The 14,143-nt window shown below is 35.5% G+C and overlaps 2 protein-coding genes across 7 annotated transcripts; one reads left to right on the forward strand and one right to left on the reverse strand.

Moving 5' to 3' along the window:
• The first annotated feature begins 850 nt into the window (after nt 1-850).
• LOC131014624 (plastidial pyruvate kinase 4, chloroplastic) lies at nt 851-5,156 on the forward strand. The gene is made up of 5 exons (XM_057942645.1): nt 851-1,058; nt 1,591-1,664; nt 2,256-2,668; nt 2,981-4,627; nt 4,867-5,156. Exons 2-5 carry the CDS (start codon nt 1,605-1,607, stop codon nt 5,000-5,002), a joined length of 2,256 nt encoding a protein of 751 aa, XP_057798628.1. The 5' UTR covers nt 851-1,058; nt 1,591-1,604; the 3' UTR covers nt 5,003-5,156.
• Nucleotides 5,157-6,627: 1,471 nt separating this feature from the next.
• LOC131014625 (cyclic nucleotide-gated ion channel 1) lies at nt 6,628-12,511 on the reverse strand. Of its 6 annotated transcripts, none has more exons than XM_057942650.1 (9): nt 12,396-12,511; nt 11,920-12,043; nt 11,015-11,217; nt 9,955-10,522; nt 9,479-9,691; nt 8,793-9,076; nt 8,301-8,412; nt 7,886-8,122; nt 6,628-7,505 (listed from the first exon to the last, which is right to left on the reverse strand). In XM_057942650.1, exons 3-9 carry the CDS (start codon nt 11,041-11,043, stop codon nt 6,807-6,809), a joined length of 2,142 nt encoding a protein of 713 aa, XP_057798633.1. In that variant the 5' UTR covers nt 11,044-11,217; nt 11,920-12,043; nt 12,396-12,511; the 3' UTR covers nt 6,628-6,806. The 6 variants fall into 6 exon arrangements, with proteins under 6 accessions (XP_057798633.1, XP_057798632.1, XP_057798630.1 ...); XM_057942649.1 differs by having other exon boundaries at nt 11,015-11,203; nt 12,396-12,489; XM_057942647.1 differs by having other exon boundaries at nt 11,015-11,227; nt 12,396-12,489.
• Between the last annotated feature and the right edge of the window lie 1,632 nt (nt 12,512-14,143).

Consider the following 14,143-nt stretch of genomic DNA (forward strand, 5'->3'; position numbering starts at 1 on the left):
TTAGAGGAAAACAACAACAACAAAACAACAAATTACTCCTGAAAGTAAATATGGAGTCATCTGGTATATTGAGCCACTCGTTTATTATCATCATTTGTCTAGGTGCTTTTATATTTCACTAGCAATACAGAAAATAATTATTGTAAAAAGAACGTATTTTATATTTCGTTGCATATAATAATGTTTATCAGAAATTCAGCTATCCACATATTTATCAATGAAAACTAAATACAAGTGGTGATACACTATAACAACAACAAAATCAACAAAAGTAGAGGAGTAGTGTTGATATGGTTTAATTCCTAATGAAAATGCACGAAAGATCTAGAAACAAATAGGTTGCAGCGGAGAAAGTATTGAGATTCCAAGTTGCCGGAAATTGGTGCGATCGAGCTCGTGAGTTTCATTTTATTAAACCTTTCATTATAAAATTATGTATAGATTTTTTTTCAGATTCTCGTTCGTAGACGTCTTATTAGTGACACTTTATAAAATGATACTTCATCCGTCCCACGAATCTTGACACATTTCTAAATAATTACCTTATTTCTCCTACTTTATCACATTTATTACATTCTCTCTCCTACTTTATCACATTTATTACCTGCTCTCTCATATTTTATCATTTTTATATTTTATTAATTACACTTTTAAAACTTTAATCTACAACTTTTTAATTCGCGTGCCGAAATCAAACGTGTCAAGATTCGTGGGACGGGGAAGTAGATAATTATGCGTGAACTATAAAAGTAGACCTTTATCTGATTTTTCCAATGAGCCTTGAATAGTAACTAGGAAAAGTATAAGGTTCACAATTTCATGACTATAATATTTGTGTGGCCCACATTAAAAGCGTTACTTTAATCAGATATCGCGTTCCTATAGATTCTGGAATCACTAGTCAGGCACACGCCCTCCACATTCCCATCCCCTCTCTCTACATAAAACATTCTACGTTGGCACTGCTCAAAATCCAGAAGAAATTATTCAATATATCGGATCATCGGAGCTCGATTCCTCGCGCTTAAACCTTTCATTTCTGCAGCGGCTTCTTATAGGTACTTTTTCTGCGAAATATCAGATTTCGCATCATTTTCTTGGTTTCATAATTTATTTATGCTTTAAGCTCATTTCGATCCATTTCGTGCTTTGATGATTTTTATGGTGAAGTTTAGTTGAACATTTCGTGGTAGAAAACCCTAAAATGAAATTCAGCATATTGATGTCGGCGCGTGATGAATGGATAATGTTCTTTGGGGATGTTTATGAGCCTTTTTCTCTTAAAGAGAGTTAAAAATAAATTAACACGTAGTCTCAAGCATGGTACAGCACAAAAGAAAAGAAAGAAAAAATAAACGGGAAAAGAAAAGAAAAAAAAAAAGGCCTTTGATGAAGTATGCAAGATTTTGAAATTGAGCTCTCACATAGTGCTTTGCATAATATAATTCAACTTTTTGGTTGAAGGAGCATTAGGGATTTTTTCTCTTTTGTGTAGAGCTATTTGAATGAATTGTTCTTTGATGCAGTTCATTTCTTTTCTTCTTCATTTCTCCTAAGGTATTTTGGCTAACGAATTTTAATGTTTTGCAGACAGACTTCAGAAAATGATCATAGGAGCAGTTTCAGTTTGCTCTATTGCTAACCAGGCATCATTTTTGTATCATGTGAGTGCCCTTGTTCTTTTGTGTTTAATTTTGCTGCATGTTTTGATGGGCTTGTATGTCTAACTATATCATTTTTTAGCTAAGTAGTTTTAAGGAAAGCTATCGTTCCTTGGTACAGAAAATGATGGAAGTGGCAATCTAGTGCTCTTAAATCAATTAGGACCAAGAGGCGTGCCCAATTTTGAACTAAGGATGCATTGTTATATCCTTCTGCTCAATTTTCTGTATACCGTCAAATGGTGCTTTCCGTTGTGCCCTAAAAAATACTTAAACTTGATAGCTAAGTGCCATTTTTAGTTCACGGAATCCGACAAGAGCAACTTCCTTAGTTATGAACACCCTATTTTACATATTCCTAGTGGAGACAAATGTTCATTGCCTTTATTTTTTGTATTTCATTTGACAGTCATAGCATCTCTTATCATTTTATATCTATACTGGAGTCAAGTCACGAGAAAGCTTACTTCAGTAATTACTTTTGTCATCTCAGACAGATGGTGATTTCAACCATTACAATCAAGATGATATGCAGGGTCACTGAGCCTATGATAATTTTTTCATCTTCTTGTTTTCTTTTATACTGTTGTGCAGGCTAGGTTCCCAGATCCCTCAGAAGTCAACTTATATGGGCTCTCCTCATTTCTGCCTTGTAAATCTGGCATTAAAATTCCAGATTATGGGAATCACATATTTCTTCTTCAAGGTCGAGACAAACTCACCCCAAGAGCTGCATATAGCATGCCACCTGAACGTGAGGATGCTCAAAGACAGAGCTCTCCTCATTCCTCAGATTATCACTTATTTGTTTTTCCTGAGAATGATGAGAATCTTGAAGAACCGAGAAAAGGAAGAGCTGCCTCCAGAATGCAGCCCAGTATTGATCTTCAACAAATTGCTGAAAAGCAGGGAAACCAAGTGACTATTCTTGATAAGCTGAAGGCAGTTCATTTGCACATTCTAGCTATGGAACAGTGGAATGCGTCAAGGCTTAAACTGTGTCACCGGTAAACTTCACTTATTTCCTCTTTTGTAGAAGCTGAATGTGACCATTGACCATTAGACCTTTTTGTTGCATCTTATTGTATTTTAAAATATTTTTCCTTTCCCTTGTACCACCTTGAACAGACCCTACCTTAGCTATGCAATTACCGAAAGTACGATTTATATACAAGCATACCTTTTTCTGATTCTGTCCTTTCAAAAATGCTAATGAATTATGTTTTTTTTACAAGATAGGGTACTTATACATTTTCTTAAAAAACTAGCTAAATGGTTCATTTTCTGCATGATCTAATGTACACCCTAATAATTTGCAGAAATTACTCAGCAAGTGCTATAAACGTGTTGCACTATTTGGCACTGAAAAGCCTGGATACAGAACAGATCAAAGAAGAGCTTTCCTCTATTGGGCTTATGAATTTAGAGACCATAAATACACATGTTCTTTCAAGTCTTTCTGGATGTATTGAAATGCTTATTAACTCAAGATCAGATTCTCTCCTTGGCATAAAAGTTTCTGGTGAAGGGCTCCCTGTTCATCAAAGCTTGGGCAATCAAAATATAGACCTTGGAATGACAGCAATGGTGAAAAATTCATCTTCTAATAGAGACCTGCTTCTGGGAAAACTTCAAAACCAGAAAATGGCTCATATCATGGTAACGGTTGGGCAAGAGGCAGCAGAAAACGATATGCATATAACAGACCTCATCAATTCAGGGGCCACGATCTTTCGTATCAACTGTGCTCATGGAAACCCAGAGTTATGGAGTAAGATAATCACTACTGTGAAGAGATGTTCTCGTCTTCTGGAGAAACCTTGTCGGATCCTCATGGACTTGGCTGGACCAAAGCTTCGAACTGGAAGACTGAAGGATGGTCCATGTGTAGTGAAAATCTCCCCCAAAAGGAATGCACTTGGTAGGGTTATATGTGGAGCCCAAGTTTGGCTGAGCCCACAAGGAGCAGGCCCACCACCTTCGCACCTGTCCCCTGATGTTATTTTGCAAGTGGATGGTGAAAAATTTCTCAGCAAGTTGGAGGTTGATGATTCTGTGAGATTCACTGACGCCCGTGGAAAACGGAGAAGTCTCCGAATCTTAAGCAAGTATCCTGTTTTTTCTGGTGCTGGATTGATGGCTGAATGCAGCAAAACTGCGTATCTTGAGTCTGGCACTGCATTATATATTAAGGAGAAAGGGAAAAAATCTTCAGTTGGATTTGTTGCTAGTGTTCCTCCTGCAGAGCAATTTGTTAGATTGAGAGTTGGTGACTTGCTGGTTTTATCTCGGGATAGCTCAGACGAGCAAGATACATCACCTTCTTCAGCAGTTGGCACCCATAAGATGACTTGCCCTTGTGGCTATCTGTTTGATTCAGTAAAACCAGGAGACCCCATTGCTTTTGATGATGGAAAGATATGGGGAGTTATTAAAGGAACTAGCATTTCAGAAGTTGTCGTAACAATCACTCATGCTGGTCCTAAAGGTACTAAACTGGGTTCAGAAAAATCCATAAATATTCCCCAGAGCGATATCCGGTATGAAGGTCTGACTTCAAAGGACCTTATAGATCTCGACTTTGTAGCTGCACATGCTGACATGGTGGGTATTTCATTTATTCGAGATGTTCATGATATTGTTGTCTTGCGTCAAGAGCTTTCAAAAAGAAAATTTTCAAAGTTGGGGATTGTGTTGAAGATTGAGACACAAGGCGGATTTGAGAAATTGCCCCTCTTAATACTCGAAGCTATGAAATCAGAAAACCCTTTAGGAGTGATGATTGCTAGAGGAGATCTTGCAGTGGAATGTGGATGGGAGAAGCTTGCCGATATACAGGAAGAGATTATGTCCATTTGCAGTGCCGCCCATCTACCAGTAATTTTAGCAACGCAGGTTCTGGAATCACTTGTCAAGACCGGGGTGCCTACTAGAGCGGAAATCACAGATGCTGCCAATGGAAGGAGGTAAGCTAAGCAGTACACGGAATATTGTTTGCAACCAATTATATCTATGTTTGAGAAATGCAGAATTATTTGCGAGGGAAGAAAATTTTGATAGAGGGAAAGTAGGACCACTCGTTTAGTCTAAAGCACGTATGGTTTACAGTAGAGGGCATCCATTCTTGTTTTGAGATTGTGATTTTGGTTGTTGTGTTTGAACCTAAACAGAAGTAACTAAAGAATTGATTGTTGTTGCATTGCAGGGCTAGCTGCGTGATGCTCAACAAAGGTAATCATATTGCGAAAGCTGTATCTACTCTCGACACCATTTTAAATAGCCAATGCTTAAATGCTAAAGCAGAACTGAAGCCTCTGATTTTAGTCAATCGTGTAGGTTGATGGCTTCCAATCTTCATTTCTTTTTCTTTATTTTCACTGTACAGTGTGTGAAATGTACAACTCTCTTTGCTGTGATAAACATTTAGATGTAAAAGCACTATACTATTCTCATCAGTCATCAGTAATGGAGCCTGGCCTCACTATTTTACCCCAACTATAACTATACAAATTTCGAAATCTGATAAGATTATACTACTAAAACTCACATCATCAGGATATTAACAAAATTATTCGATTTATAGCAAAATAGACATCTTCAAATTTTTTCGATTTTTAGAAAAATGATGTGGGGTGATTTTTTTTGCATACGGGCAAAAACTCTAAACCCTATTCGACGTTATAGTATTTGCAATGTCATGGGTATATTGAGATCGAAATAACATTATCTAGAATAGCAGTATCCTGATTCCTCAGGAATGCGTAATTACTAGTCTTAAGTGATGTCATTTTATGAATGATATGTGACGAGTACATGTCAAATACATCAACTACAAAAAAATCATGTCACACTATTATTTGGTTGCCAAAAAACGATTCGTGTCTATTTTGCTATACATTGAATTTTTTTAGCAAACAATCGTGCATGGACACCAATATTAAGAAACAAATAATCAATACTAATAAAAAAACAACCTAAGGCACAACTTGTGGATTGTCTATTTTACTCATGTTATATATTTATTATTATTTTTATAAAATATAAATCTATTTTGATATACATTTATTTGTCACCTAAATCTATAAAGAATACTTTATATCTATAGCTATTGATAATGCTTATAAATAAATATATCCATCCAATAAATTATCTAATGAATTAATATTTTTTTTTAAATAATAGATTACCAATTAAAATAACATCAATTACATGTACAATGTATGTTCTTTCTGCTAGTTTATAATAAAACATGAGAAAGTGAGATATTTTTTTAAGATGTATTTGTTCAAAAAGTATGATAGAGAAATGAAAATGTAATTTTTATATGAAATGAGAGATAATTATGTGTGAACCCCATGCCTATTAAATTGAGACGAATGGATTATATACATATACTATATGTCACTAAATTCATACAAGTACACACACACACACACACACACACACACATATATATATATATAGGGAGAGGTTCAAATAAGAACCACTAAATAAAATTATAACGGAGAACCATTTTAAGCCATTCGATCATCAAGATCTACGGTGGATGCATCATCTTGGTGGATGAATGCAGATCCTGGGTTCGAATCCTGAAGGGACCAAAATTTTTATTATTTTCGGATGCATTAAATTTAATAGCGAATGCATTAATTTATATAGCAGATGCATTGATTTTAATGGTTCTTATGTTCTCACGATAAGTGTGGTTCTCATTATAACCACACCCTATATATATATATATATATATATATATATATATACTCACAAACAAGTATCCTATTGAAGCATGTGAATGATCTATACTTTACAGACAATCACACGAGAGAATTTGTAATAGATTTTTTAAGCAATTGAGCCTAAATCAATAACTATTTATCAGAATGTCGAAAGTGAAGTGTCTAGGACGAAATAGCGCACCACGACACTAACCAAAAACCAAATAAGACACAGCCGGCAACAACAAACAGAAGTAACCGTGTATTGATATCATATTGCACGCGTGTGAAAAAAATCAAAAGCTGTATGGGGCATTCAAGATTCATATTTCATAATAGCAATATAGAAAAAAGAAAAGAGAAAAGAAAAGAAAAGAAAAGGCTAATATATTACAATTACATTAAAGAATCAGACGAGGATGTGTACTACTCATTTGTCTTCCGCAGTGAAATCTGGTTCAGCTGGTTTTTGAAGCAGCATTGGTGATATCCTCTCCGGCATCCTCGTCTTTCTCGTGCCATTTCGTCTCAAAGCACGGAGCGCATTAGCTGCAAATCTGGAGGCGTAAATGGTTGCCCCCAGACTGGGTGAGCCGGTCCCGCCCTTTGCCAAAGCATCTTGCAACCGGTTTTCTTCTTCGCGAAGAGACTCCTCCAGCTTCTTCCGACAATAACGGCGCCATGCTGCTTGTATAAAGCAAGCTGCCCAGGTTCTCCATTGCTGTGAGTAGAACCTGAAAGTATGGCGTAGCTGTTTACTATGCAACCGTCTGAACTGGGATGCCACAAACTTCAAATCATCAGCCACCAAAGCAAATGCTTCGACTTCTGAAAGGGCTTGTACGGTTCTCGTGGAGATGGGAAGATTAGACGATGAATGAGGGTCCAGAGCCCAAGTCAAGAGTTCCTCGCCACAAAAGTCCCCTGCTTTCAGATATTCGGAGTTGAAAAACCCTGTCCTTCCTCCATTAGTGGTCACCGTAAACAATTTACCACGCATGATGAACAGCATCTCGTCAACTGGATCGCCCTCTCGTACTATGTAACTGTCTTCAGTGTAAAGAACTGGTTTAAGACAGTCACACATTGCATCAAGCAGTTGTTCATCCATTTTCTCGAAGAGTGGCACCTGAATGGTAGATACAGTATCACATGTCAGTTTTACAATCAGTTAAACAGAACAAAATAAGCTGGACAAGTTATGCGGACAACAATTCTGATTATTCAGTTTCACTCCGAACTCGGCTTACTAAGAGATAGGAGAATTCTCAAGTTCACAAAGTTATCTTAATGACTAAATGTGATATTATCAGGCAAAATGGATTTCTTGAATTAATTTTCCACTGCATCCACACGAAGTGTACATTCTATTCAATGGCACATGCAGACTGCAGATGACAGATCTTAGATGTAACAGCAGTGGTACATGAAAGAACAAGCAAATTAGCTATTCACATTCGAAGATAGACATTGTAGGCTTGTAGCAAAATGGGTTATGGAAACACTCACCCTCTTAAGTAAATCCAGACAGAGATGTCGTTTTATGTCTCTTCTGAGGTCCTTGGGAAGATTCTGGATAAGATTCTCTTCATCAACACCCCTAGTTTCTTGCCATTTATAATGCTCATATCTTCTGATTCGTTCCTTTATATTTTCCGGAAGTAAGCGGTGCGACATCCACTGCTCTGCATCTCGTCTTTTCACCCTCATCTCCTCTAATCTTAGAGTTGTAGACTGCAGATAAGTCTGTTGAATAAATAGTTATAGTTTGTTAGAACCTCGAATAAACAAAGCCATCTCTTGAACATTGTCACTATTACTTCAGTTGTTTTTTTAAAGAACATGCCGTGGCTGTCTTAATCATCTAAGAAAATTACAGATCCCTTATCTCAAAACTTTATCAATTGAGAAGCAACTGACAGACCTGCATATTTCCAATCAGAAACGAAAATAGCACCAAGCCGGATATAGATATAAAAACTGCAAAGCAAATTTCCCAGACATAAGTACTTGTGTGAAGGTTCTGACCAAGGGAACTGCAACAATAGACAACAAAAACCATACACAGGATTAGAAACTCTGCGGTGAAAACATCCACCAGTAGCACACCTAATTTCTGGAACAAATTCAGGAACTTGACCTTAGCTTTCCCATTTCATAGTTTGAAAATATCATGACATGCATCATATTATAAGATAAAAAAGACAAATTTTTGCAAGTAAGCATTGATGAATAAATCCCCAGTGCCAGAGAATAGATAATTTTTCACCATACATTTATTTACTTATTCTGATAGCATTGCAGCATTCAACACTTATGTTGGTATGGCTAAAAATGAAACAATATACTTCTCCATATCTAAGTATCTACATGTCATAACCATTCAAGTAAATTCAATCCAGGATGATGTGCATACCTTAAATTCTGTAGACCCCACCAGAAACAGTAAAAGAACTTCTGAGGGAAGTCTTTTGATTCGACAACACCAGATTGAAGAGCATCAAGGAATATCCCAAAGTCAAACAGCGTTGTATTAGCAGGCTGTGTAGGGCACAAGTCCGTCAGATTTTTTGTGAATAGTGTGCGGTCACGCTCGCAATAAAATGAAGCATCTCTACATGCAGATTGACTTCCACAAGCTCTTATCCAGCACGTAGTGTCACGTTCTATTGAAAATAAATACCAAAACGCTCCAAGAACCTAAAGATGAACCAAAAACCCAATGGTCAGAAGGGAAATCATATCACATAGAAATTTATCACCTACAGAAATATCATTACCTAATCATTTCAATATATATACTAGTGGTGGGGTGCACAAAACTTTAAACTATACAAATGAATTGGAGAACATTGAACATGTTTACTGTAATTTCAGTGCACTATAATATAATCAAACACAAAATGAATACATGGTTAAACTACATGTAGAATGTATGATTGTCTCCTATAAGTATAGAAACATACAAAGCCCCCTACAATCCTCAAGAAGCTTTGACATCCTAGGTGCAGTTCAAAAAGCTATCAAACGAATCTCAATCAACAAGTATGGACAAAAAAGAGCATAACTCAGATGCAAATGAGGCTTATCAGACAGACTTACATGGCTGGCAAGCATGTAAAGGAAAAGGTTGAAGGCAGCTCCAGCCCATGCTGTTTCAGTAAGTATGCCAGATGTTCGTGTGACTTCTCTATACAAAGGATAGACCCGGAGAACCCTTGGTATATATTGAAAGAAGACCACAAATTTCAGCAAATTCTTGGTGTTCAAAGATCTTGCTCCTTTCATCTTTGGAATGATGATGAGAATTACAATCTGGGAAAGTTTACAGATAATATAAGAGGTACATCCCAACAACAGATTCACAAGAGAAAATGATATGCAACGATAAATAAATTGACAATATACAAGTTCATCAGATAATTATGTTACCCAAAGATATAGTTTGCAGTTTAAAAAAAAAAAAAACACACACCTCTTTGATGAACAGTTAACCTTATAAACTTACTTTAATTGAGGAATTTTTTTTCTCAATTCCATTATAGTATATTAACCAAAACAAAACCATCCTGTCATACCTGTGGAAGCGGAAGAACTGCAAGAACATCAATTATAAAGTATGATGCCAGATATCTCTTTGCTATTTCCCAGGAATCTTCAACTAGGACACCTCTTCCAAATACACGTGAATAAGGAGCAATGAAACCAGTACGAAATTGGAAAATAATATGTGTGAGGTAAAAGATATCTGTAAAGGATCGTAAAATGCTAGCAGCAAGCTCCAATTTCTTGTCCAAATCAAGGCATTTCTTTTCGCCATTGATAATCGGAATATAGAAAAACAATGGATCCAAAGAGATAGCAATCAGACATGACAGCACAAATATCTTATTCCATTTCTGAAGAAATGGACCTTGAGGATCAAGAATTTTCCTCCTAGATCCTTCATCATCTGTCAGAAACTTCCCGAAAGAGAAAGATCTTAATGATCCCTTGAACCTCCTGATTCTATCAGACCCAGCTTCTAAACCTCTATGAAATTTGTCTGAAATTGAGTATACTGCAGAATTAAGTCTACTCGGATGTATTCCACCACTAGAGGGAGATTTCTCACTAAAACTTTTCTCTGATCTCCAATCTTGAAATCTGAAAGATCAAATACATTAGGTTATGCAGGAGAAAAGACATCATCCAACTCTTTCAGGGCCTATTCAAAATACAGAGATAAATCACTCATAGTGTCATGAGCAAGTACTTAAGTTGCTTCCATAGAAAGTAAAACTCCCTATTTGAGATTCTTCCCCGCTCCCCTTTCTACAGAAAAGGTAAATGTGAAAAAAAAAAGTCACCCCCCCCCCCCAACCTTTCACATTACTATACAGGAAACATGTCCAATCTCTTCTAATCAGTGGCATCTAATCCATCTATCTATCATGGAATGAAGTACAATCCTTTCTTTCTCTCCAGATAATATTAGTTCTCCATTGAGATTCCTTATCCTTTCTTTGCTTTTTATCCTATATTCAATTTCATTCATTTTTTTACCTCCTAAATTACATACATTATATATTTGAAAAAATGCAACCCGAACCCCAAATAATAACACATACATAGAGATAGCAAGCATCTTGAACTAACCTCACAAACTTCTCACGGTAGAAATCCATAGCTCCAGCTTACATCAGGACAAGAGCAAAAGAAGACAAGACCTCATATTACGAACATAGATGAGAAGCACATGTGAGACGTGCTTCTGCTAGGGGCACAATTAGCTGATGGTCCCCTCCAATTGATTTCTTTCTGTTAGAGAATTGTTCGTCTCAAACTCTGAATTGAAAGCACTATTAGCCCCTTGAAATCAGAGAATAGTTAACATAAGTTGATAGTGAGTGGACATACTACAGTTTAATTTATTCTAATATAGTAAAGTCATCATAACAAAGCAGATATCATGCAAGTCAAACTGTTCCGGGACCAAACTTAAAAATGTGGTTGTCCAGAGGTTCTTCAGTCAGAAAAGCTAACCATATCAACCAAATTCAAACAGCCCAAGTAATCACTCACACATTGATCAACAGAAAAAATAAAAGAAAACCAACTACTTTTCCTAATTTCATATTTTCAAAATCCAGAATAATCACGAATAGCATCAACTTAGTAGCCTTTCCAAATAAAAAATTCAACTTTTCTTCACTCAAAATTTAGTCAATCAATTTCTGCCAAACATTACAAGCATAGATTACTTAATCGTCTCAAATTTCAATCTGCGTCGCATTAAACAAGTCTAAAACCCAACCAAAAAAATGAGAAAGAGAGAAATAAATAAAAGCCCAAAGCAACTTCTAGCAGACACCCTACCCTGCACAAGCCCCAATATTCCTCTCCAAAACCAATCAGCGAATACTCCATCACAGAAGATAAAGGCACAATTAAGAAGAACAAACAGACGAATCGTAACTTACCACTTGAACTCCGATTTCAGAAAGGCAAAAGAATTCCACACAAAAAAAAGAGCATAAAAAGATGATGAAGAAAAGACATACATAGAGAAGTTATGAGTTGTTATAAATTCGAGTGCACAACGTCGTATATCACTATGTGAGAGAGAAAGACAGATTGTGAAGGAAGCTTCCCGTAGACTTCCCTTTCTAATTTCTTTGAGTAATGCTAAATAGCCACATTGTGGCCACCCATAATTTACCTAAATAAAAAATAATTTAATTTATTTAACTTATTTTTTAAAATAAAAATAAGATTTAGTTATTTTATCATATTCTCTACATTGTAATTACTTTTTTGCAATTTTTTGGTAGCTTTTTTATTTTTATTAAAAAATAAATTAAAAATAAAAAATGTAAAAAAAATTTAAAAAAAATAAGTACAATGTGGATAATATAGTAAAATAACTTATTCCTATTTTTATTTTAAAAAATAAATTAAATAAATTAAGATTTTTCTTATTATAATAGTGTGTGGGTGGCCACAATGTGGCTGCATAGATTTATTGAATTTCTTTCACTAAAAAGTATTTTCCTGCAAGTTGGAAACTTGTGATTTTGCAGTTGGCTTTTCAGATTGAGAGAATGATGATTAACAAAATCATTTAAAGAAATAGTTTAATTAAGAAAATGAAATGATATGCTTATTAAAAACTGCTTTTAAAGTTAAATTAATTAACCTGGCTGTTTGACTGATGTAAATGAACAATAGTCCAACCCCGAGTTTCATATGAGAGAGAGCGTGTTTTGGAAAAGTCGCATTGGTGGGGCCCGCGTTTTCTCTCCGGTTGTGTGGGCTACGGTTTTTGAATTTTCGTGACAACGGCATGCTCTGCGAATTGATCAAGTTCTTTTTTTAATTGCACCGGGAGAGTAGAAAAGGTCAAATTAGAGAGCGTTCCTTAAAAGAAAAAAAAGAAAAAGGAATTGCGACTTTTGATGTATGAAAAATATTTTATTTATATGAAATCGTAGATCTAAGAGTTGGTGTAACTGTAACAGATGGTCGCCTCGTATTAAATTATTGTCCCAAATTTTCTTGTGCCCATTATTTGGTAAAATTATTGTCCCAAAATTTCTTGTGCGCATTATTTGGTTGGATCCGGCACTATACATTTTTGTACCCTATTTGCCTATTTTACTTCGTGCACATCACCTGTATGGTACGGTAAATCTCATATTTTATGTCAAATTTTAAACTTTGTTTCGTACTACTATTTTGGTATTTAATAAATAATTATGAGTCGAGACACGATATTTTAATAATCTGCATAATATGCATTACTTGAATTATCCGAATAAATCCTCATGGAGGAAAATTTGAGATCATTTGATGCCACACACTAATAAAACAAGTTAGAAAAAACATCTTCCAATTATAAAATATAGAGTTATTCGCGTTTAAATACATTAACTTTAAGGGTAGTCTGATTTTACACATAAATTTTAAAAAAATAAAAAAATATATATAAACTTTAAGAGCATCCACAGTACGACTTGCGAAGCGGGCGTGCGGTCGACTCGCGCGAGCCGCATACCTATGTTGGGGGGTGCAAGATGCGGCGTGGAACTGCGTGCTCGATGAGAGAGAATAAGGGTGTGGTTCACACACACCAATAAAAAATATAAATTGATTGAAGCAGAATGAAGAAGAAGGAAGAATATGAAGTAGATTGACGCAACGACGTGAATTGAAGAAGAAGAAGAAGAAGCGGCGTTGTGTGTTTGTTGGCCTAACAGTAGGTGATTAATGCCCAAGGTCTGAGATTTTGGATTCGAGTCCACTGTTATGCGGTCTTTAAATTTTTTTATTTTACTTATGTAATTTATCAAAAAAAATATCGTTGTGACGTAATGAAATAAAATTAGAACGTGTTATATTGTTTTTATTTGTTTTATTATTTCGCATTTGGTTATTGTTTTATATATGGGATAAGTAACAAATACACCTATAACATAGACATTCCTATGGCATTTAACACCCTATACTCGACATTGGATCAATCAAGCCACCGATGTCCCAATTTCGATGCAATTAAGCCCTCCCCTCAAACGGTGTTATGCAATCTTTTGTTGTTGTTGTTGTTGTTCTTATTATTATTATTATTATTATTATTATTATTATTATTATTATTATTATTATTATTATTATTATTAGTATTTCGTAAGTGATAGGACCCACCATCAATTTTAAATTTTTACGCAAAATTATATAGTCATGGGAAAAAATTATATAGTCATGGGAAAAACAAGAATCGGCCTAAACTCA

Source organism: Salvia miltiorrhiza, chromosome 3 (assembly GCF_028751815.1).
Source record: "Salvia miltiorrhiza cultivar Shanhuang (shh) chromosome 3, IMPLAD_Smil_shh, whole genome shotgun sequence".
Taxonomy (NCBI): domain Eukaryota; kingdom Viridiplantae; phylum Streptophyta; class Magnoliopsida; order Lamiales; family Lamiaceae; genus Salvia; species Salvia miltiorrhiza.